General features: G+C 42.9%; 2 protein-coding genes across 9 annotated transcripts in view; one reads left to right on the top strand and one right to left on the bottom strand.

The window, feature by feature from the left end:
* Positions 1 to 21,262, bottom strand: part of CRYZL1 (crystallin zeta like 1) — a 53,674-nt gene extending 32,412 nt beyond the window's left edge. Inside the window, exons 1-4 of the mRNA XM_025378055.1 lie at positions 21,095 to 21,262; positions 10,522 to 10,593; positions 3,267 to 3,344; positions 582 to 654 (exon numbers count right to left, since the gene is read on the bottom strand). Coding sequence (XP_025233840.1) covers positions 582 to 654; positions 3,267 to 3,344; positions 10,522 to 10,587 — 217 coding nt within the window. The 5' untranslated portion in view covers positions 10,588 to 10,593; positions 21,095 to 21,262. The remainder of the gene's footprint in view (positions 1 to 581; positions 655 to 3,266; positions 3,345 to 10,521; positions 10,594 to 21,094) is intronic.
* A 554-nt stretch (positions 21,263 to 21,816) lies between these two features.
* The window catches only part of ITSN1 (intersectin 1), a 243,151-nt gene continuing 239,407 nt past the window's right edge, over positions 21,817 to 25,560 (top strand). For 5 of the 8 annotated variants that reach the window (XM_025378049.1, XM_025378052.1, XM_025378054.1 and 2 more), the window contains exon 1: positions 21,817 to 22,130. The gene's annotated coding sequence lies outside the window, so the exon portion shown is untranslated. The remainder of the gene's footprint in view (positions 22,131 to 25,560) is intronic. The other 3 variants (XM_025378046.1, XM_025378050.1, XM_025378047.1) reach the window with 2 other exon arrangements.

The raw sequence follows: 25,560 nt of genomic DNA, 5'->3' as shown, positions 1-25,560 counted from the left end.
TGTTAGCCAGGATGGTCTCGATCTCCTGACCTCGTGATCCACCCGTCTCGGCCTCCCAAAGTGCTGGGATTACAGGCTTGAGCCACCGTGCCCGGCCTTGTATTTTTAGTAGAGACGGGGTTTCACTGTGTTAGCCAGGCTAGTCTTGATCTCCTGACTGTGATCCGCCCGCCTTGGCCTCCCAAAGTGCTTGGGATTACAGGCGTGAGCCACCGCGCCTGGTCAAAAAATCACATAATGTTTTAAGAAAATTTACGAATTTGTATTGGGCTGACTTCAAAGCTGTCCTGGGCCGCATGCTGGTTGGACAAGCTTGCTGTAGACTCAGCTATTCAGGAAGCTGAGGCAGCAGGATCACTTGAACCCAGGAGTTAAGGCTGAAGCTATGATCAGGCTTGGCAACACAGAGAGACCTTGTCTCTCAAAAAAATAAAAATAAAAATAAAAAAGGACATTTTCATATAATTAAATTTAAATTTCAAAGGCTGTATATAATTTTATGTACCAGGAAACCAATTAGCTACCATTTAATTTCTTTTACCTTAGAAAATAAATACATATACTCACATCTGTATACTTACCATCTAATACAATTCCAGCAATTTCTCTCCCAACAGGAAATAAATCCTTTTTCATCTTCATTTCTGCCAGAAGCTAAATCATGACAAAGGCTGTTAACATACTATCGTCAGAAGAAATCCTGGACTCTATTTTAATGTGTGAGGAAAGCAAGAGCAAAAGTCAAATCACAGAAAGAGCAAATATGGTTCAAGTTTTGGAATTAAGACAAAGCAAATAACTTCACAAAATAGGTTTCTCTAAAGGGTAGGAAACGAAGAATTTACTGAGGCATTAGTTGATCTGCAGGACTTAGGAATGAATATTCTTATTCAAATTACCATTAACATCCTTTGTTTAACATCTTTACTCTGCCAAGTATGAAGGGAAATTATGGCCAAAACATTTCTTGGTTGTCTAAACACTATCAGTCATCTTATTCAGGTGAAGGGAGGGTAGTCTGGAGAGAATACTGTTGAATAAGGGGGTGTGGCCAATGAGAACAAAGGGTTCTCCATTCCCATACCCTTTAAAATCACCTGAGTTGTTAAAAGCCTTGGGTTAGGGAGTGGGTGAGAAGTAGTGATGAATATTAACAGTAATCTACCATATAATTTCAGATTCATGGTGACTGGAGTTTCTTTTCGTTAAGGCTACATTTTTAAGAGATTGGTATTTTATTAGACTGTGACCAAATTAATTATAAGTACTTGTCTTTTGAAGTAACACGGTGTACTAAGATAAGCCTGTGGTTTAAGCTCCTGGCACTTAACATTAGAGAGGCTGAACGTATCTGTAGATACCATAATATTTTAGGAACAGTAAGTAAAAAGAAATTGAAATAATTCTCTTCTATATTTATTTTTCAATTTTCTGATCTCCTGTATGTATACCTGATTGTCAGAAGTCTCTTATTCAATATGGAACACTATACTTTTCTTAAGATGTTCATATGACATTCTTACAGAAGTACTGGGTGTTTTACAGTATTTCTTTTCTTTTTTTTTTTTCAGATGGAGTCTCGTTCTGTCACCAGGCTGGAGTGCAGTGGTATGATTTCAGCTAACTGCAACCTCTGCCTCCCAGGTTCAAGCAATTTTCCTGCCTCAGCCTCTCGAGTAGCTGGGACTACAGGCACGCGCCACCATGCCCAGCTAATTTTTGTAATTTTAGTAGAGACGGGGTGTCACCATGTTGGCCAGGATGGTCTCGATCTCTCGACTTTGTGATCCGCCTGCCTCGGCCTCCCAAAGTGCTGGGATTACAGGTGTGAGCCACTGTGCCTGGCCACAGTATTTCTTTTATGCACATTTGTATGGAGTTAAAACCATGGTTTTAGCAATTACATCCTGGCTCCTTCACTTACCATAAGCATTTTCTTACATTACCCACACAGTTTTCATAACCATTATGCTTAACAGATGTGCAATATTTCATTCAACTGATTTTACCATAATTTACTATTTATTTCTGTTAGACAAGGAGATTATTTCCTAGGCTTGGATTTTAATGGATTTTTCAGTTTTAAAAAAAACATCTGAAGACAGAAATCTGCAGACAAGATCTAGTACTAGTACTCTTGTGAAAAGACTTCAGGGGATCCCACTAATGCATTTGTCAAGTCATGCTCATGTTACAGAGTTGCCCAATGAAAGCCTATACCCGGTCTGTAATTTCCTAAGTGTGACTTTATCAAAGAAGACTTTTAGATTCCTAAAAATTATAGTCACATTATAATCCAGTAAGTTATGGGTCATGTAAACTATGGCATTAATCCTAAAAAACAAAACAAACAAAAAAACACGGAGTAAATGGACCTGCTCAATTTATCATGGCACATTTAACCACAGTTTATTTACCACTGAAAACGTTCTATGTATTTCATGGTCAATAATGAAAGATTACTGCAGGGCAGTGTGAGGTAGAGATGTATGTTTATGAGAGAGCAACGCAAAAAGAAATGACAAGAGAAAGATGAACCATAACTAACGATATTAATTAAATATCTAGTTGGTAGCTAATAAACTGATTAGGTTTCTAGTTTCTATTTTATTATTTATTTCTTCCTTAATAATAGACTTTGTTAATTATAAACTGTTTTCTGCAATGTAAAGGAGTTTATAAAATATTATAAAATATTTACATTAAATATTTCTATTTTCTTATAAAATATTTGTATTTTCATATAAAATATGTAACTTCAATCAGACTAATAATGTCCCTTATACAGAAATATACAAAAGCACACTAAATTTTCTCCCCTAGCTGTTCTATTCTTCTAAAGATGGTAGGCCGGGCGCAGTGGCTCACGCCTGGAATCCCAGCACTTTGGGAGGCCAAGGCAGGTGGATCACCTGAGGTCTGGAGTTTGAGACCAGCCTGGCCAACACGGCAAAACCCATTTTTACTAAAAAACATACAAAAATTAGCTGGGTGTGGTGGTGTACCCCTGTAATCCTAGGTACTCAGAAGGCTGAGACAGGAGAATTGCTTGAACCCAGGAGGCAGAGGTTGCAGTGAGCTGAGATTGCACCACTACACTCCAGCCTGGGCGATAAGAGCGAAACTCCGTCTCAAATAAAAAAGTTAATAAAAATCAAGATGATAATAAATTCTTCACATTGAGTTGTCAGTTATCATTATATTTATACACTAAATACACTAAGAAACTCTCATTTTACTTTGCGCCATAATAAAAGAACCAATACCTTTGTATTTATCTGGCTGAGAGCACAAGCTTTAACTTGAAGTTTTACAAAGTTATCCTCTGTAACAGGAAGATTTTCCTAGAACCAAAGGATAATAAAAGAATATGTTATTCACACATTCCTATGAGAACTTCTTTATGCTGTGAAAATTTTCACACATAATTAAACAAAATTAATCAGACCCCAAATCTCACAGCTAATTTTAACAACTATAAGTAATTATAGAAATGTATATAATAAAAAAAGAATAAAGAAAATTTGGGGGTACAATTTTAAAAAAGCTTTCGGACATATATTTTTAAAAGTACTCAAATAACAATATGGATATATGTGTAGACAATAAAGTTAGGATAACAAAGTAAAGCAGCAAATACTGTACTCCTTTATTCCAACCTAAATAATCTCAGAACATCGGATCTTCATGTTTACAGAGATATCCTTAAACACATATACACATAACTTAGAGCCTTTACAATTTTTTTTTTTTTTTTTTTTTTTTGGAGACAGAGTCTTGTTCTGTTGCCCAGGCTGGAATGCGGTGGAACGATCTCAGCTCACTGCAAGCTCCGCCTCCCGGGTTCACGCCATTCTCCTGCCTCAGCCTCCTGAGTAGCTGGGACTACAGGCGCCCGCCACCACACCTGGATAATTTTTTGTATTTTTAGTATTGACGGGGTTTCACCGTGTTAGCCAGGATAGTCTCAATCTCCTGACCTCATGATTCACCCGCCTCGGCCTCCCAAAGTGTTGGGATTATAGGTATGAGCTACTGTGCCCGGCCGGCTTTTACTAATTTTTAGAATTTTATTTTTTTGTTTGTTTTGTTTTGAGACAGGGTCTCATTCTGTCTCCCAGGCTGGAGTGCGGTGGCACAATCACAGCTCACTGCAGCCTCATCCTCCAGGGCTTAAGTGATCCTCCTGCCTCAGCCTTCCAAGTAGCTGGGGTTACAGGCATGCACTGCCACACCCAGCTGATTTTTAATTTTTTTTGTAGGACTGGGGTATTGCTATGTTGCCCAGGCTCGTCTCTTAAGTCCTGGGCTCAAGAAATCCTCATGCCTCAGCCTCCCAAAGTGCTGGGATTAAAGGCATGAGACATAGTGCCCAGACCTTAAATTTTCTTAATGCTATAAGTGAAATTCTTTTTTAAAAATATAATTAAGAAATAGAGATGGTGTCTCGCTGAGTTGCCCAGGTTGGTCTTGAACTCCTGGGCTAAAGTGATCCTCCCATCTCAGCCTTCCAAAGTGCTGGGATTACAGGTGTGGGCCACTGTGTCCAGCCAGTAAAATTATTTTTTCCTTTTTTTTTTTGTTTTGAGCTAGAGTTTCTCTGTTACCCAGGTTGGAGTGCTGTGGCACAATCTCAGCTCACTGCAACCTCCGCCTCCCGGGTTAAAGTGATTCTCCTGCCTCAGCCTCCTGAGTAGCTGGGATTACAGGCATGAGCCACTATGCCTGGCTAATTTTTTTTTTGTATTTTTAGTAGAAGATGGAGTTTCGCCATGTTGGCCAGGTTGGGGTCTTGAACTCCTGACCTCAGGTAATCTGCCCACCTCGGCCTCCCAAATTGCTGGGATTACAGGCGTAAGCCAGTGAGACTGGCCAGCCAGTGGAATTCCTTACACTCCTTTATTCAACTCTTCCTTAACATGTGTCTTGGACATTTCACCATGCCCCATGGGATTCTGGGGTCAACATACCAATGCAACTGAACCTAATTATCTCTCAGATTCCACTTCTAGATAGAAATTCAAAGGCAAGGCTGGGCATGGGGGCTCACGTCTGTCATCCCAGCACTTTGGAAGGCCAAGGCAAATGGATTACTTAAGGTCAGGAGTTTGAGACCAGCCTGGCCAACATAGTGAAACCTGGTCTTTACTAAAAATACAAAAAATAGCTGGGCATGGTTGCGCACGCCTGTAGTCCCAGGTACTTGGGAGGCTGAGACAGGAGAATCGCTTGAACCCAGGAGGTGGAGGTTGCGGTAAGCTGATATTGTGCCACTGCACTCCAGCCTGGGTGACAGAGCGAGACCTGTCTCAAAAAAAAAAAAAAAAAAAAAAAAAAAAGAAAGAAAGAAAAAAGAAAAGAACAAAAGAAATTCAAAGGCAAACATAGTCCAAATTCAGACACTCAATGTCATCCACCTATATTATTAAATATAATATCACCTCCGCTAAACAACTGTACCTGGTACTGATAATTAAATCAGTCTCCTCTACCCCTAATATGCCCACGATTAGATCAAAAGTTGGCCAAGAATAGCCACTTATATAGCCCCTCCTGTGATGTATCACAGGGATCACTGTGTTTTATTTATCAGGAACACAATCTGAGAACATCTTTTTAAATCTCAGTTTTGACAAAACTTGGTGATAATATGAAGATGTTCAATAATATTGGTGAGTTTGTGAATTTTACTCATGATCTTGTGAACCTGGAGATGTTTCTTCCCAAGAACCAATCAACCCCTGGCCCTCATCCTGATCAATGACAGAAGTCAAGCTGTCTGAAACACAGAGCCCTGGCCTAATTGTTTTTGTTTTTTTGAGACAGGGTCTTGCTCTATCATCCAGGCTGGAGTGATGTGGTGTGAACACGGCTCGCTGTAGCCTTGACCTACACAGGTAGGTGCCACCATGCCTAGCTATTTTTTTTTTTTTGGTAGAAATGGGGGTCTCACTTTTTTTGCCTAGGCTGGTCTTGAACTCCTGGGCTCAAGTGATCCTCCTGCCTCGGCCTCCCAAAGTGCTGGAATTACAGGAGTGCACCACTGTGCACGGCCTAAATGTTTTAGGAGTTAGTGACAGACAAGAGAGAAAACTGGATTGCGTTCACGATCCAAACTCTCATAATTATTATGAAATACTGATTAACATATAGCACTTACTTTTAATCCCTAAATTTATGGAAGAATGATTTTGGCTTGCTACAAATCTTTCTAATAATCACCAATACTATATATGAAAATTCTACTATCTATGCTTAAAGTAATAAAAAACTTGGTGATAATATGAGTATGAGTGATCATTTAAAACTTAGTAAATGAGGTAACTTTGGCAATCTCTGAAATGTGTATGGAAAACAGTATTTTTCTACCTCTTCCATTTCACATACGGGACAAGGTCTGTTTTTTTTTTTTTTTTTTTTTTTTTCTGAGACAGAGTCTTGCTCTCTCACCCAGGCTGCAATGCAGTGGTGCAATCTCCGCTCACTGCAAGCTCCGCCTCCCGGGTTCACACCATTCTCCTGACTCAGCCTCCCAAGTAGCTGGGACTATGGGCACATGCCACCACACCTGGCTAATTTTTTGCATTTTTAGTAGAGACGGGGTTTCACCATGTTACCCAGGATGGTCCCGATCTCCTGACCTCGTGATCCGCCTGCCTTGGCCTCCCAAAGTGCTGGAATTATAGGTGTGAGCCACTGTGCCTGGCCAAGACAAGGTCTTTTCTGAAATATAGCTACTTTCTGAAAACTTGCATTATTGTGGTATTACATGTTATTTCGCAACATGTAAGACTATTAAGTTTGTTCTGTCCTCCTAATACCTTTTACGCTACCAACCTGAGGAACTAAAACCTCTTTTGCAGCAATTCTTTTAAAAATATTTTTTAAAGTAAGGTAGTGTAATGCCTGCAGCTTTATTCTTTTGGTAAAGATGGCTTTGGCTATTCAGAGTATTTTGTGGTTCCATATGATTGTTACAATTATTTTTTTATTTCTGTGAAAAATGCCATTGGCGTTTTAATAGGGATTGAATTGAGTCTGTAGATGGCTTTGGGTAGTATGGACATTTTAACAATATTAATTATTCCAATTAATGAACACAGACTATCTTTCCACTTATGACTGTTCTCTTCAATTTCTTCCATCAATATTTTATAGTTTTCATCATAGAGATATTTCACCTCCTTGGTTAAATTTATTCCTGGGCATTTTATTTTTTTATTCTTTATAGCTATTATAAATGGGGTTGCCTTCTTAATTTCTTTCTCTTTTTTTCTGAGACAAGTCTTGCTCTGTTGCCCAGACTGGGGTGCAGTGTCAAGATCATGGATCACTGCAGCCTTGACCTCCTGGGCGCAAGTGATCCCTCTACCTTAGCCTCCCAAGTAGCTGGGACTACAGGTGTCAGCCAGCATGCCTCGCTAACTAAAAAAAAAATTTTTTTTGTAGAGATAGGGTCTCCTTTTGTTGCCCAGGCTGACCTTGAACTCCTGGGCTCAAGTGATCTTCCACCCTCGGTCTCCCAAAGTGCTGGGATTATAGGCGCCTCGCCTTTTAATTTCTTTTTCAGATAGTTTGCTGTTGGTATAGAGAACTGCTACTTGGCCAGGCGCGGTGGTGCACGCCTGTAATTCCAGCACTTTGGGAGGCTGAGGTGGGAGGATAGCTTGAGCCCAGGAATTCGAGACCAGCCTGGGCAACGCGGCGAAACCTGCCTCTACAAAAACACAAAAAAAAGTCAGTCGGACAAGCACAGTGGCACATGCCCGTAGTCTCAGCTACTCAGCAGGCTGAGGTGGGAGCTGATGCTGGGGGAGGTTGCAGTGAGCCCAGATTGCACCACTGTATTCCAGTGTGGGTGACAGAGCAAGACCCTGTCTCAGAAAAACAAAACAACAACTACAAAAAGAACTGCTATTATTTTTTTTCTTTCGGAGACGGAGGCTTGCTCTGTTGCCCAGGCTGGAGTGCAGTGGCACAAACTTGGCTTACTACAACCTCCGCCTCTCAAGTTCAAGCAATTCTCCTGCCTCAGCCTCCTGAGTAGCTGGGACTACAGGCACATACCGCCACGCCCGGCTAATATTTTGTATTTTTAGTAGAGATGGGGTTTCACTGTGTTGCCCAGGCTGGTCTTGAACTCTTGAGCTCAGGCAATCCACCCACCTCGGCCTCCCAAAGTGCTGAGATTACAGGTGTGAGCCACCGTGCCCTGCCTCCTGATTTTTTATTTTGTATCCTGCAACTTTACTGAATTCATTAATTAGTTCCAACAGGTTTTTGGTGGAGTCTGTAGAGTTTTCTATATATAAGATCACGTCATCTGCAAACAACAGGGATGGTTTGACTTTCTTCTTTCCAATTCGAACGCTCTTTCTTTCTTTCTCTTGCCTAATCGCTCTGGCTAGGACTTCTAGTACTATGTTGAATAGAAGCAGTGAAAGTGGTCATCCTTGTCTTGTTCCAGATTTTAGAGGAAAAGCTTCCAACTTTTTCTTGTTCAGTATGATGTTAGCTGCAGGTTTGTTATACATGACTTTTATTATATTGACATATATTCATTCTGTGCCTAATTTATGTAGGGTTTTCATCATGAAGGGATGTTGAATTTTATTACATGGTTTTTCTGTATCTATTGAGATGATCAGAGGGTTTATGTCCTTCATTCTGTTAATGTGATGTATCACATTTATTGATTTGCTTATGTTGAACTATCCTTGCATCCCTGGTTTGAATATCACTCAAACACAGCTGTCAGGGAAATAGATATCAAAACCACAAGAAGATATCCCCTCATCCCCATTAGAAAGGCTATTATCAAAAAGACAAAATGTAACAAATGCTGGTGAGGATGTGGAGAATGGGAACTCTTAAACACCATTGGTGGTCATGTAAATTAGTATAGCCATTAAGGACAAAAATATGAATGTTCCTCAAAAAATTAAAAATAGAACTACCAGGCTGGGCGCAGTGGCTCATGCCTATAATCCTAGCACTTTGGGAGGCCGAGGTGAGCGGATCACCTGAGGTCAGGGGTTTGAGACCAGCCTGGCCAACCTGGCGAAACCCTGTCTCTACTAAAAATACAAAAATTAGCTGGGCATGGTGGTGCATGCCTGTAATCCCAGCTACTCAGGAGGCTGAGGCAGGAGAACCACTTGAACCTGAGAGGCAGAGGTTGCAGTGAGCTGGGATGGCACCACTGCACTCCAGCCTGGGCAACACAGTGAGACTCTGTCTCAATTAAAAGATAAAATAAAATTAAAAAAAAAAAAAAGAACTATCATGTAATCCAACAATCCCTCTCCTGGGTATGCATACAACCAAAGGAAATGAAAGCAACATGTCAAAGTGATAGCTGTACCTCCATGTTTACTGCAGCTATTCACAATAGCGAAGATATGGAATCAACCTAAGTGTCCATCGACAAATGAATGGATAAAGAAAATGTGGTATATATACACAACAGAATACTACTCAGCCATAAAAAGAAAAAAATCCTGTCATTTGTGAAAATATGGATGAATCTTGAGAATGTTGTGTTAAGTGAAATAAGCTAAGCACAGAATGACAAATGCTACATGATCTCACTCAAATATGGAATCCTAGAAAGTTGATTGCATAGACTTAGAGAGTCCAATAATGGTTATTAGAGGCTGCGGAGATTAAAGGGGTAGGAGCTGGGGAGAGAGGTTTGTCAACAGGTACAAAGTTACAGATAGATGGAAGGCATAGGTTCTGGTGTTCTATTGTACAGTAGGGTAACTATAGTTAAGAATGTATTACATATTTCAATATAGCTAGAAGAGAGAATTTTGAGTGACACAACAAAATGGCAAGTATTTTACTGATGGATACGCTAATCACCCTGATTTGATCATTACATAATTTATAAATGAATCAAAACATCACATGGTACCCCATAAATATGTACAATTATGTGTCAATTAAAAACAAAATAAAACTTAAAAAACAGTTAAACTACAATATGAGCCACCATTTTCACATAAAATTTAAAGGAAAGTACTGTAATTTGAGGAGTTTCATTTAAGTAATTTTTCTTCATTAAGTCTCAAAGTCTCATGTTACTCAAAGTAACATGTCATTTAAAAGTGGGTTTATTGGCCGGGCGCGGTGGCTCAAGCCTGTAATCCCAGCACTTTGGGAGGCCGAGACGGGCGGATCACGAGGTCAGGAGATCGAGACCATCCTGGCGAACACGGTGAAACCCCGTCTCTACTAAAAAATACAAAAAACTAGCCGGGCGAGGCGGCGGGCGCCTGTAGTCCCAGCTACTCGGGAGGCTGAGGCAGGAGAATGGCGTAAACCCGGGGGACGGAGCTTGCAGTGAGCTGAGATCCGGCCACTGCACTCCAGCCCGGGCGACAGAGCCAGACTCCGTCTCAAAAAAAAAATAGCAAAAAAAAAAAAAATAAAAAAAAAAAATAAAAAAAAATAAAAGTGGGTTTATTGCATATAAAGATACAGTAACTTCTTTAATGATTAAACATTTTTTCTTACCCTTTCTTGAAATACAAATGTTATTTCTTCATCTGTGGAACTCTGTTGGAAATATAAGCCTTTCATAGTTACCTAAAAATAAATACGTATACATGAAATAAAATAACAAGTCTTCCAGACTAAATGTAAGCAAAAATGGAAAAACAGCGCTGGCAAAGGATAAAATGACAACTATAATGTAGTTTTCAAATAAGTACATTTAGAAAATCTTTCTCAAAGTGATCAAATAAGAGAATATGCAACACTCTCTGGGCACCTGTCTTACCGAGAATGTGTTTACAGTTCAACCTTGTACTACAAAGGCAAACATGCTTCATTTTACTTTCCTATACAATAAAAAAGATTACTTAAAAGAAGTCTTATGATGGCCAGAGAAACTCAATTTTATTTACCTTTTATTAAATTTTCCTTTATTTACCATTTGTCAAAGGCTTTCAAAGTCTTTTTTTTTTTTTTTTTTTTTTGAGACGGAGTCTCGCTCTGTCGCCCGGGCTGGAGTGCAGTGGCCGGATCTCAGCTCACTGCAAGCTCCGCCTCCCGGGTTTACGCCATTCTCCTGCCTCAGCCTCCCAAGTAACTGGGACTACAGGCGCCCGCCATCTCGCCCGGCTAGTTTTTTGTATTTTTTAGTAGAGACGGGGTTTCACCGTGTTCGCCAGGATGGTCTCGATCTTCTGACCTCGTGATCCACCCGTCTCGGCCTCCCAAAGTGCTGGGATTACAGGCTTGAGCCACCGCGCCCGGCCTCAAAGTCTTAAAGGTCATTAAAAAGGAGAAAGCGAACAGCCAAGACACTGGTTCAAACTGTGGCCCTAATTCTTCTCTGTCAGTCTATAAACCATTTAATGGAAGTATTTAAACTTACAGCCGGGCACGGTGGCTCACACCTGTAATCCCAGCACTTTGGGAGGTCAAGGCGGGCGGATCATCTGAGGTCGGGAGTTCGAACCAGCCTGACCAACATGGAGAAACCCCATCACTACCAAAAAAAGAAAAAAAGAAAAAAAGAAAAAAAATTAGCCAGGCGTGGCAGTGCGCGCCTGTAATCCTCGCTACTCAGGATGCTGAGACAGGAGAATCGCTTGAAACCAGGAGGCGGAGGTTGCAGCAAGCCGAGATCATGCCATTGCACTTCATCCTGGGCAACAAGAGCGAAACTCTGTCTCAAAAAAATAATAAAATAAAACAAATAGGCAGGGCGCGGTGGCTCAAGCCTGTAATCCCAGCACTTTGGGAGGCCAAGACGGGCGGCTCATGAGGTCAGGAGATCGAGACCATCCTGGCTAACACGGTGAAACCCCGTCTCTACTAAAAAAGAAAATACAAAAAATTAGCCGGACGTGGTGGCGACACCTGTAGTCCCAGCTACTCGGGAGGCTGAGGCAGGAGAATGGCGGAACCCGGGAGGCGGAGCTTGCAGTGAGCCGCCATCGCGCCACTGCACTCCAGCCTGGGCGACAGGGCAAGACTCTGTCTCAAAACAAACAAACAAACAAACAAACAAAAAAACAAATAAGCTTATATTCTGTGATCTTCTTGAGGCATCTCTAAAGATTCCACAAGTGTTTCTTTAATTTTCAGAGTAATTATATGGTAAGACTTTTTTATGCAAATTTTACAGAAGTATAAAATATAGAAAAGTACACAAATCCTTGAAGCGCCTAACTTGTTGAATTTCACAGTGTGAATAAGTCCACGTCACGGCAGGAGACACATCATCCTATACCTCCAGAAGTTCCCTGTGTCCCCTTCTCCTCCTAAGGAGACCCAATATCCTAAGTTTTAACAACACGGATTAGTTTTGTCTGCTTTTGAACTTTATATAAATAAAATTATATTCTTTAATGTCTGTTTTCTTTCTTTCTATATTAGGTTTGTGAGTCTCACTCACGTCAGTTACTTGTAGTTGTATTCTATTCATCCCGCATTGCTACATAGTACTCCATTGTATAAACAAATTGCTATTTATCCATTCCACTATAGACAGACCCTTGAATTGTTTCCAGTTTGGGGCTCTTATGAATTGTTCTCTTAAAAACATTCTTGTATATACTTTTTGGTGGAAGTACTATTATTTTGTTTATGGAAACTGAGTCTTAGCTTAAAGCACATAGTTGGTGTCTCATAGCAAAAGCTGGGCCAGAACTGGGATAAAAACTAGGTGCTACTGATTCCAAAGTCGTTACTCCTTTTTTTTTTTTTTTTTTTTTTTTTTTTGAGACGGAGTCTCGCTCTGTCGCCCAGGCTGGAGTGCAGCGGCCGGATCTCAGCTCACTGCAAGCTCCGCCTCCTGGGTTTACGCCATTCTCCGGCCTCAGCCTCCCGAGTAGCTGGGACTGCAGGCGCTCGCCATCTTGCTCGGCTAGTGTTTTGTATTTTTTAGTAGAGACGGGGTTTCACCGTGTTAGCCAGGATGGTCTCGATCTCCTGACCTCGTGATCCGCCCGTCTCGGCTTCCCAAAGTGCTGGGATTACAGGCTTGAGCCACCGCGCCCGGCCAAAGTCGTTACTCCTAACCACGGTATTTAATGGTTTCCTACAGAGCTGCTAACATTAGATATATCAATTAAAGTTGAATACTTTCTTTCTTTTTTTTTTTTTTTGGCGATGGAGTCTCGCTCTGTCGCCAGGCTGGAGGGCACAATCTTGGCTCATTATCTATCTTGGCTCACTGCAACCTCTGCCTCCCGGGTTCAAGCAATTCTCCTGCCTCAGTCTCCCAAGTAGCTGGGACCATAGGCACGCGCCACCACATCCGGCTAATTTTTGTATTTTTAGTAGAGATGGGGTTTCACCATGTTGGCCAAGATGTTCTTGATCTCCTGACCTTGTGATCCGCCCACCTCGGCCTCCCAAAATACTGGGATTACAGGCATGAGCCACCGCGCCTGGCCTAAAGTGGAATACTTTAAAGATAATTATTAAGTACCTGTTGATAGTTCTGGCTACATAATTTGCAGGGCCTAGTGCAAAATGAAAATGTGGGAAGCCTTGTCTAGAAATTATTAAAATTTCAAGATAGCAGAGCATGAAATCAAGCAAAAGTCTCTTCTGAATGTGAGGTCAGTGAGACTGCATAGGCCACATGCCCATAAAGCCAGCTCTCTGCATTGAATGTTAGTGGATCTACTTGGATCCAAATACATAAAGAGTTTTTACAGAGTGTAGTTGAGCAATGGTTGCTGGTTTCCTGGATGTGATAATCAAATGCTGGAACTAACAGAAATGAATACACGTTCAAGATATATATAGAAATTATGTATGTAGCATGTATCAACGAAGTATATAAAAGCAGGATTAAGCTGGGTCAAATGATTAATTCTAACCCTTTGGTTGCAGAAGGTGTTTGTGTCAATGTTTTTGGGGGCTGGGGAGAACCTAAGCATGTATACAGCAGTTACGTATTCCCTCCAGCATTAAATCTAACCTCTTTTGCCTACCTTTGAAGGCTCTCTAAAACGCATACTCACTCTCCCTACTCTACCTTACTGCTTCCACAATTTTCAAGCACATACCCTCTGTCTATCTAGTCAGTATGACTTCACATCATATGGTTACCCCATCTCAGAGCTTCTAGGCATGGCCTCTTTCCTGACAGAATGCTGTAATTTACAGATTCTGCTAAGTAAATAAAGTTCAAGTTATACCCCCTCTCTGGAATCATCCCCAGTGACTCACTCCGTTTGTTCCAAGCTTCCCAATGTCATTACATACTAAAAAAACTTTGCTTTATTTACTAACTAGAGTGCTTTACCCACCATTGCCTGGGAAAATCGACATCGATTATTATTAAATAATAAAAAAAAAAATCTCTGTTCCTACTCAGTCTGGAGTTACTAGAACTGCCTTTTTGAGAAGTGGAACAATTACATATCAACGTCTTGATTTCAAAGCATTTTGCTTTGTGAGATTGGACACTACTGTTTTCTCTGCCCATTGAATCTTGAAATATATGGCATGTCTCCCAGATAAGCAGTCACATGGACCTTAGACTGTGCCCCAGTTTCAAAGACCCTGGAGGACAACTGCTTGTTTGCACCCCTAATATCCCCTAAAACAAATATTGTGTATATAATAATGGCAATATTTTTAGTCACATCATCCTAACTAGTTTCTCTAAATTAAGTGAAAATTGCCCTGGTTGGTGGAAAAAAGTAAAGTTCAGTTGGTCCAATTAAGAATTGTATGGGAACAAAAATATCCTTAAAGTTCCAAAGTAAAGAAAGAGAGGTGTTTTTTTCACAAACGTAGCCAGAAGAAAACTGAGGAAATATTTGTCTTGCAAACCCAAAAAAGGAATACTGAGTTCCTAGTACTAGGAAAATGGTAGAATGGATGGTGTTCAAGGCCCACATGGTTTCCTAGTCAGATTAAATAAAAGTCTATTATTTAACAAAATTTTATTTCATTTTATTTTTTGTCTCACACTCTGCCAAGTCTCATATTATTTAATAAAATTTGTATTGACTTAAACACATTTGCACACAGGACATAAAAGTATTAAACATTTTACAAAATAAAAATATACATTAAAACATATAGGCTGAGCATGGTGGCTCACACCTGTAATCCCAGAACTTTGGGAGACCGAGGCAGGTGGATTATGAGGTCAAGAGATCGAGACCATCCTGGCCAACATGGTGAAATCCCGTCTCTACTAAAAATACAAAAATTAGCTGAGCGTGGTAGCATATGCCTGTAGTCCCAGCTACTTGGGAGGCTGAGGCAGGAGAATCACTTGAACCTGGGAGGCAGAGGTTGCAGTGAGCTGAGATTGCACCACTGCACTCCAGCCTCCAGCCTGGCAACAGAGTGAGATTCTGTCTCAAAAAAATAAAAATAAATAAATAAATAAATAAATAAAATATATAATACTTATGACATTTCTAAGAAAAGTCATGTAACTTCAAAATTATAAGTTCTACTATAAATTTTACTATATCAAAAAAATACGATATAAAACTTTTTGGCCAGAGTGGTGACTCCCACACCTGTCATCCCAACAATTTGGGAGGCTGAGGCAGGAGGACTGCTTGAGCCCAGGAGTTCGACAGCCTGGGCAACAAAGCAAGACCCTGTCTTTTAGAATAAATAAATAAGCCTGGTGTAGTGGCGCTCGCCTGTGGTTCTATCTAGGCATTGGAGGCTGCTTTGAGCTATGATCACCACTGCACTCCAGCCTGGACAACAGAGCGAAACCCTGTCTCTTAAACACACAAAACTTTTTAATTACAATAAACCTGTTTAAAAATGTAGGCTGATATAGCCTGTGAAAAGCATTAAAAATTTACATTTTTACAGGTATATCGGAATTTTAAAATGTTTGAATTAATCCACAAACTGAGGATTACGTTAGCAGCACTATAAATTTTTTTTTTTTTGAGATAGAGTCTCGCTCTGTCACCCAGTACAGTAGTGTGGTCTCGGCTCACTGCAAGCTCCACCTCCTGGGTTCACGCCATTCTCCTGCCTCAGCCTCCCGAGTAGCTGGGACTACAGGCGCACGCCACCACGCCCAGCTAATTTTTTTGTATTTTTAGTAGAGATGGGGTTTCACCATGTTAGCCACGATGGTCTCAATCTCCTGACCTCGTGATCCACCCACCTTGGCCTCCCCAAGTGCTGGGATTACAGGCGTGAGCCACTGCGCCTGGCCACTATAAATTTTTATAATGGCCACACAGTAAACTTACTAAAAAATCTGGGGAAACAAAAATTAAGAAGATAATACCAATTTTAAATAATTTTTAGCAAAAGCAGAACAAGAACTTTGCATAAATTAAACACTTAACTATCAACACTTCAAGAAAGTAGTTAATAAAGATACTGATCTGCTAAGGGATTTCTAAAAAATCAATGGGAAGTAGTTTCAAATGGTTTCATCCTTCTTATAATAGCAACATGAACTCCACCTGCTCCTTTGTTACAGTCAATCCCCCAAGAAACTCATCTATTCTTTATTGTAAATAAAACCTCTACAAATCATTCCTTACCTACACTTTCAGGCCAAAAGTGTTCTGAGCATCAGACCAACCTCAAATTCAACAGACACAAAGCTGGACTCATCTTTCCCCCAAACAAGATTTTGCTGTAGTCTCTAGTCATCAAGAATACCTTAGATCCATCCCATCACCTTCACTCTGGTGATGTGCGAACACCTCAATGCCTCAGGCTTGGGTTGTGGCAATAGGTTGCCAAATGCTTTCAATACTCTCCCGCATTCAACCTGTCTATTCCCCTATGGCTAATTTAATTCCTGAAAGTCCAAACTCCTCTTCCTACATGCTCAAATTTGTATTATTCCCCAACACAAACTTTATAATACTATGGCCATTTCAGGCTCAGAGTTCGGTTATAATGTTTCTAACCTACCTTCATTTTTATTTTAAGGAAAGCAAAGATATATATAAACAGCTAGACAAGAGAAAAGCACATATATATGTAAACAGCTAGACAAGAGAAAAACAGATGAAGTCAACTCTGAAATGTGGCCCTGTATGCTCAACCTGGTCACCATGCCAGGCTCTCTCGGGCTGTTAGAGTATCCAATACCCTATTCCATCATTGGCACCTGCACACAGCATTATACTACTAGCTAGATTGTTAAGGGGAAATCTTCAGTTATATTTTGATCATTTGTGAAGAGGTGAATTAATATTACGTTTTAACAATGTTCACATTAATCTGAGGCTTTTCATACATATCCACACATTGGAAAAATAAATATGCCTAAATATTTGATTAAAAAGAATATAGTCACCATAATCAAAGCAACTAGCTGGAGGTTTGGCTTAAATATTATACTCTGCAGGCTGTGGAGGATGGTAGTCCTAATGGGTCAGGTTTGCCTCTTTTTTTTTTTTTTTTTTTTTGAGACGGAGTCTCGCTCTGTCGCCCAGGCTGGAGTGCAGTGGCCGGATCTCAGCTCACTGCAAGCTCCGCCTCCCGGGTTCACGCCATTCTCCGGCCTCAGCCTCCCGAGTAGCTGGGACTACAGGCGCCCGCCACCTCGCCCGGCTAGTTTTTTGTATTTCTCAATAGAGACAGGGTTTCACCGTGTTAGCCAGGATGGTCTCGATCTCCTGACCTCGTGATCCGCCCGTCTCGGCCTCCCAAAGTGCTGGGATTACAGGCTTGAGCCACCGCGCCCGGCCTGCCTCTTTTTTTTTTTTTTTTTGAGATGGAGTTTTGCCCTGTTACCTAGGCTGGAGTGCAGCAGCGCAATCTTGGCTCACTGCAACTTCCACCTCCCGGCTTCAAGCGATTCTCCTGCGCCTCCCGAATAGCTAGGATTACAGGCGCATGCTACCACACCCAGCTAATTTTTTTGTATCTTCAGTAGAGATGGGGTTTCACCATGTTGGCCAGGCTGGTCTCGAACTCCTGACCTCGTGATCCACCCGCCTTGGCCTCCCAAAGTGCTGGGATTACAGGCGTGAGCCACCGTGCCTGGCCTGCCTCTAAAGAGGGTAGTGAATGCATGGTCATAACAGTTGAGGATATCTCTACATGGTCTAGTCAACAGTCTCTAGAAATCTGTATATTCAAAGGACACTTTGCACAAGCAATGAGTCTACAGGTGTTTTGCTGCGTACAACTGCAGTGCTCTTTTGTGCCTGTTATTACATAAGATGGGCACAGGAGATCCTGTGACAGTGGCTTATATCTGGCTAAACCTTGGAAAGCAATTCCAGCTAATAATACAAGAACTTTAGGTATTATAATTTAAAACTAAACGGAAAATGCGTAACATTAGATGGTCCCTATCACCAGAGGGACTGAAACAGAGGCTGGGTACATATTACAGGGGCTTCATAAAGGAGATTCCAGCATCAACTGAGCAGGACAGGTGGATCAAATGACCATTTAGTTCTGTTCTAATTGTGACAATCTTGATAAATATTATCAAGGCATATTTGATTGAATTTATACATGTGTGGCACAATCTCTACATCGTATGCAACCTGAGATCTAAAGACAGATAAAGGAGCAGAAAAGGAAAATTGCTTCTTTTTTGCCTATCTAGTACAGTGGCTCTCAATAAAGAACTTTTTGGATCTCAAAAGAATTTCTGATGCCTCACCATCTCCATGAGGGCTTTATTATCTGTTGATTTTCAGATGGTATTTTCACTTAAGAGTCTAGGGTTTCTTACATGACCAATTTCCCACCCATGTCTCTGGAGGTTGGAGACGTGGGATGGTCATTATCCCAAAGATCTGAAAATCTCTGGTCCAGTTGCTATTCAATGTAGGGCTATTTAATATAACATGATCCAGAACAACAGAAACTTAACTTTCATTTATATTTTTGAATGAGCATTATATTTTCTCATATCATACCACTGGGGAACAAGGGAGCAAATGGTGTGATGAATGAGTCTTTCCTTTATAAGCTGGCTTAATCATGTGACTCTGGAACAATGCAGGTGGAGGTCCCTGGTGATGAGAATGACTATTTGAGGGATCCTCCCGAAACTCTACCACACCACAGTTACTTGCTCCCCTCCAATCCATTTAACTGATTTTCTTTTCCACCTACTAACATGATTGAAGTTTGTAAATGCTTAATTTTCCAGTTCACTATAGGATTGTGGAGAAACCACTCCTTGCTTCAAATGAAAAATACGAATTGTAATTTTGATAAAATATTTACTAATTCAAAAATCAAGAGAAAATAATTTCATGTCTTTATTATGCACACAATGGAAGAATTTTTTTTTTTTGTAAAATACCATATTTTAGCGTATGTAGATATGTGGATCTTTTTTTGAGACAGGGTCTCACTCTGTTGCCCAGGCTGGAGTGCTGTTGTTGTGATCTTGGCTCACTGTAACCTCCGCTTCCGGAGTTCAAGCGATTCTCCTGCCTCAGCCTCCTGAGTAGCTGGAATTACAGGCGTGCACCACCATACCCGGCTAATTTTTGTATTTTTAGTAGACACGGGGTTTCACCATGTTGGCCAGGCTGGTCTCGAACTCCTGGCCTCAAGTGATCCACCTGCCTCAGCCTCCCAAAGTGCCGGGATTACAGGCGTGACCCACCACGCCTGGCCAATATGTGTATTTTTGCTCTTCTACTCATAAAACTCTCCTGAGCTCAATGTAGTACTGTTCATTGGGTCTACAAGAAGAGCATAGTTATCTTAGAAATATTTCATTGCACAAGGCTGGCAGCTTGATCTTGTATGGGGAACTACCCCAGTTGCAAATCTAAACGTCTTATCCCCTACTGTAAGCCGGAAAAGAGGCATCAATAAGGGAAATTAGTGACAAAAGGTAGTAATTATACACTGCAGTGGCTGCTGGATCTGATTTAGAAGTCATAACTGACCTGAGCTTGAATCCTGGCTCTCCTACTTATTAGCTGTATGACTTTGGACTACTTAATTTTAACCTTTCTGGGCCTGAGACCCCATATCTTAGATAATAATAGCAGTTATCTCAAACGGTTGCCGTAAGGATTAAATAATACATGCAAAGCACTCAGCGCAACATCATACTTTCAGAAATGTTGGCTATTTTGACTATTATTTCTGTAAATTGGGCACATCTCAATTACAGAGAATCTCTAAAGTAGTTCTGAATCCCATCTCATAGAGTTGCAAAGGGTTTGGTCAATGCAGCCTTATTTTTCACACCTTTTAATTTCTGCAGTAGGCTACTGTAGCAGTCACTAGCACAGGTGGCTACTGAGCACTCCAACTGTGTCTAGTTGGAACTGAGATGCGCTGTAAGTGGAAAATACACATCAGATTTTGAAGATTTAATACGAAGAAAAGAATGTAAAATCCCAATTTCTAAATATTTGATTAAGCGTTGAAATGGTAATGTCTCAGATATACTAGGCTAAATGAAACATATACTTAAAATTAATTTCACGCGTTTCTTTTCACGTTTTAGATGTAGCTATCCCAAAATTTAAAATGACATAAGGGACTCGCATTATATTTGCACTGGACAGAGTTCAGGTAAAACCTTGCTACTCAAAACGTGGACAGCAGCACCTGGGGGCTTGTTAGAAACGCAGATGTTCCGCCCGCACCCAGACCTATGCCAAGGCGATGCTTACATCTCGCTCCAGATGATTCCGCTGTTTAGCGTAATGAAGAGGGCCGATGTGGCTCAAAAGCCACATACAGCGAATAACTACTAACTGCTTTCCCAAAACAGCAAAGTGATGAGGAAGAAAAAAGTAGCTGAGAAGAAGTAACAGAGAAAGAAAAAGACACTCAAATTCTAGGAACAAAAAGCAGAGGAGAAAAACCCAACCTGGGAGATTAAGTGGAAGGGCACTCCCAGACCTCTACCTCCATAAAAGTACAGGGAGATGCAAACTGAGATAAGACCTACAATAAAAACCCGTCAAGGTCCAAGGAAACTGTCCCTCAAATCTAGTCTTACCCACCCCTCAGCGGCCTCAGCTAAGCTAGGCCTGGGCCCGAACAAGTCCCAGGTTGGGGTTCGACGCGAACTACCATCCTCCCCAGGGCTGCACGGTTCCGCGGGGCATCTCTCCACCTTTCGCTTAAAGTCCCATTTCCCAAGACACAGGACGCTTTTTCCGGGGCTCACCTGCCTCTGAGCCGCCACAACGGCCTGCACCTTCACCACCGCCACCTTCAAGTTCTTCCGCAGAGAGCCCGCCCCCTGCTCCCATTGGTCAGGCCGCTCGTCACTCCTGAAGGGCGGGGTCGGACTCGCGAGGCTGTCGAGAACGCCATGGCAACCAGTCTTGGAACTACATCTCCCGTGATGTTCCGCTCGGGGGCGGAGAAAGAGGCGAGGCACCGCCCCAAGGACTACCAATAAATGGGCGAAGTTGGAATCGCCTGGATGGGTTCCGTTTTATGCAAATCCTAACTGAAGATCACACCCTTCCTCATTCCAACCATGGGCCCGGCCAACCCCTCTGGCTTGTGCTTCGCCTCCTTTATCCTTTCCACATTATTCTCTCCTTTAAAACCTCCAATAATTAAGTCAATTAAGTGCATTCTATCTAGTGCCTCGCACGGCAACGAGCAGATGCACCGAAATCGTGCAACAAAATCTCCATAAACCACGATAGGCAACCTCAGACCAGAAATCTCCGGTTACGCCTACGTGGGGAAGAGGGGGAGAGTGCTAATCCTGCCCCCACTCAGCGCCTGCTGACTGGCTCATTCAGCTTGTCACTCTGTCGTCTTACATTTCTTTGGCTCCCCTTCCTCGGGTTCGCACGGTGGGCGGGGCCAGCGGTAGGGGGCGGTGAGAAGGTGCGGGCCCCTTCTTCCGATTGGCAGGCGGTTTCCCCACCTACTTATGGGCGGAGACGGAGGGTGGATGGGGGGTGGGGGAGGCAGCGGAGGGAGATGAGGAGATAGGCGGGAGCGAGGGAACGAGGGAGGGAGCGAAGGAGGTAGAGAGGAGTGGAGGCGCCAGGGGAGGGAGCACAGCTTGGTTGCTCCGTAGTACGGCGGCTCGCGAGGAAGAATCCCGAGCGGGCTCCGGGACGGACGGAGAGGCGGGCGGGGATGGTGTGCGGGGCTGCGGCTCCTGCGTCCCTCCCCGCGGCGCGTGAGCGACACTGATTTGTCCCTGGGGCGGCAGCGCGGACCTGCCCGGAGATGAGGTGAGGAGAGGGCTGCACGGCGGCGGCCTGGACCGCGGGCGGCGGCGGCGGGGGCGGGGGCGGGGGTCGGCGCGATGGCTGCCCGGGGCGTCCGTCCCGCGCCCGGCGCTTGTCCCCCCGGCCGCCTTTAGCCCCTCGCCGCGCGCCTGGGAGACGGCAGCGGCCGCCCCTCTGCCTCGTCCTTCCCGTCCTCGGGGGCGGCGGCGGGATGGCGGGCGGACCCGCACTGGGAGGCCGGGGGCTGCGGTGGGCCGTGGGGTGGTGGCCGTGGGACGGGCGTAGGGATGAATGGGAGCCGCGGCCCCGCCGCGGAGCGGGCTCCCTCCTGCCGCGGGGACCCCGGGCGTCCGCTCCTTCCCGGGCTGACCTCGCTGCCCTCGGCCGCCGGCGCGGGGCGGCCCGGCCTCGCCTCCCGCCGGCCTCCCGGGGACCCGCGCTGGCGGGAGCGGCGTCGCCTCTGCCTGGAGCCCCGGCTCGTTCCTCGCTCCCTCGCTCGCAAGCCTGCGGAATCCCGGGTCAGTGAAGGGCAGGCAATGCAGTTCGGCCCCAGGGCGCGCCGCGGGGCCGCCCCTGAAGGCATTTAACGGAGAGCGGCTCCCGCGCCCTGTGAGCGCGTCCCCGGGTCCGCCGCGTCCCTTCCCTTCTTACGCACCGGCACGGTTTTGTGGTGTGGACCTGAGGCACAATTGCAGTCCCTTGCTTGCACGAGGGAATGCAATCAGAATTCCTAAAAAAAGGAAACCGGCGAGGAATCGGCCGCACCTTCCTGCGCGTCTGCTTGCTTTGGGGTTAGAAAACAACTTCGGAGATTACATTTCCTATGGGCAATCTTTTGTTGTGATTCAGACTCAAGAAGGCTTTGCTTTGGAAGAAATAGATTAGCGGCTTCTCTGTGGGGTTGGAGGCTATAGAGATTTTTATAGCTCTTCAATATGAAAGTTTCCTCTAGAACTTTGCCATCATCAGTGCTATTCTGAGGGCAGCAGCAACCTGGGAATTTAAATATATGCAGGCTCCGGCCAGATGCGTTTCTTTGTGCTTGTCTGTTGGCATTCTTCTCTTGCTGCTGCCCTTGATCAAAATGTACAGATAATAAAAACAAGGCCAATGAAAAGGGTGGCTAATAACAGCAAATCCCATACAAACAAATGCCTCTAGAAATTCTCAGTTCTGTCAGCGGGGAGGCAGTTTTGCTAATCCCGTGGAACGGATGAAGAGAAAGGCACAGATATCTCATGGATTATGTAGTGGACAGGATGTGAGGGCAGGAACTGGGGCCAGGACACAGCAGGCCAGCTGGTTTGCATGGTGCCACTCTAAACCCCCAAAATTTGAATAGGAGGAATGTATTTGTTGGGATACCTTTATTTTTAGATGACTTGAAGGTTGAGAGTGCGGAAGCTTAAACACCCTTCATAGTTATTATTTCTTAGTTTATCTCTGAGAATAAAATATGCTTCTGTTTAAAATTTCTTTTACTGGTGTGCTTGAAACGTTGTTTTGATGGGAGTTTCCTTGTAAGTAAAAACATTAAAAATTACATACATATGAAAGAAAAATCGCTAGTGCAGATGGGTTTGTAAAGAATCTAGGGACTTTTAAGTCATATAAATTAAGGAGTGAGGGACACTAATTTGATGCTGGTGTTAAAATTATTTCAGACACCTTTAAGTAGTCCAGTAAAGATCATTTCTCATAGTATGATCTTTTTTAAAAAATGGTATTTCATTATCTAGGAATGCTTCTGTTGAAATTGCTGGGGCGCATGGTACCTTCACAAAACTCTATTATTATTCTGCCTGAGTAAGAGAGGAAATGAACAAATTTTTAATGTACTTTGGAACCCTGTGGATTGCTCAGATACTAAGCATTGTGAAATAGGGCATAAAATGAGTGGTAGCAAGTTAGTTCTGTGAAATGTTTGTCCTTCTTAGATTTTTTTTTTTTTTTTTTTTGGCAGTCCACTAGCAATTTTCTTTTCCCTAAGGCTTATCTTCAATATTGGTAGTAGAACCTCTGCTCAAGTTTATCTTTTCCCCAAATACCTAGATTGGGGCAAACTGTCAAACCTCCTGTAAGAGGTTAAGGAGGAGCTGCTGGTAATTTCTTTTTTTCTTTTCTTTTCTTTTTTTTTTTTTTTTTTTTTTTTGAGACAGGGTCTGGCTATGTCACTCAGGCTGGAGTGCTGTGGTGCAGTCATGGCAGCAACCTCAACCTCCTGGGTTCCAGTGATCCCACCCCAGCTTCTGGAGTATCTGGGACCACAGGTGCACGCCACCATGCCCAGCTAATTTTTAAATTTTTTCTAGAGACAGGGTCTCTCTATGTTGCTCAGGCTGGTCTAAAACACCTGCCTCAAACGATTCTCCCACCTAGGCAGCCTCCCAAAGAGCTAGGATTAGAGGGATGAGCCACCATGCCTCGTCCAAATTTCTCTACTCTAAATCGTTTTTTTAATTTGCTAAAATTTGGGAGTTGTAGAGAATTGATGACATGAGAGTTTGGATTATGTTTGCACCTCAAATTCTTCTGCCATAGAGCTGTTCCCTTCTGAATGATCACTTCCTCCTGACTGGCTCCACTTACTGGTTGGGTTTCTTAAAGTGTGGACCTCAGATCACTTACATCAGCATTAATGGAGGCACCTGTTAAAAATACAGGTTTGGGGCATGGTGGATCAAGCCTGTAATCCCAACACTTTGGGAGGCTGAAGTAGGAGGATAGCTTGGGCCCAGGAATTTGAGACCAGCTTGGGCAACATAGGGAAACCTTGTCTCTAAAAAAAAAATTTTTTTTTTATATGCTGGGCTTAGTGACTCGTGCCTATATTCCCAGCTCTTCTAGAGGCTGAGGTGGGAGGATCTGGTTCACTTGAGCCCAGGAGATCACGGCTGCAGTGAGCCGTGATTGCCCTACTGCACTCTAGCCTGGGCGACAGAGAGAGTGAGCCTGTGTCCAAAAAGTAAGTAAATAAATACATAAAAATAAACACAGGTTTCTGTCACCTCACCTCAGAATCAGACAGCTGGAGGTGGGGCTCTGGAATTGGTATTTTTAATGCATTCTCTAGGAATTTCTCCTGCATAGGGAAGTTGGAAACCACTAGCTTCCTTCTCACTGAGCATCTCCTGAGACCAGCTCCTGAAGTGGATAGAAAGTTTTTCAAGTGGCAGATTAAGTTTTATGCCTTAGGCTGCTAATAAAAAACAATTGACCATGACTTTCCGCTGTGTAATTGTACCTGTCATACACCTTTCAGATGGCAGAGGCTTTGGTTCACCCCTGTACCTCCAGGGCCTGAAACAGTGCCTGGAGGAACTCAAACATTTGTTGAGTGAATATGTGAACTACATTGCAGTGAGACCAATCTTTTAAAAGTTTACTTGTCAAATTAATCTATCAGTTAGTAGTCACTGATTTTAAATTAGGA

The sequence above is a fragment of the Theropithecus gelada genome, chromosome 3 (genome assembly GCF_003255815.1).
Source record: "Theropithecus gelada isolate Dixy chromosome 3, Tgel_1.0, whole genome shotgun sequence".
Taxonomy (NCBI): domain Eukaryota; kingdom Metazoa; phylum Chordata; class Mammalia; order Primates; family Cercopithecidae; genus Theropithecus; species Theropithecus gelada.
This window is presented reverse-complemented; position numbering and strand designations above follow the sequence as displayed.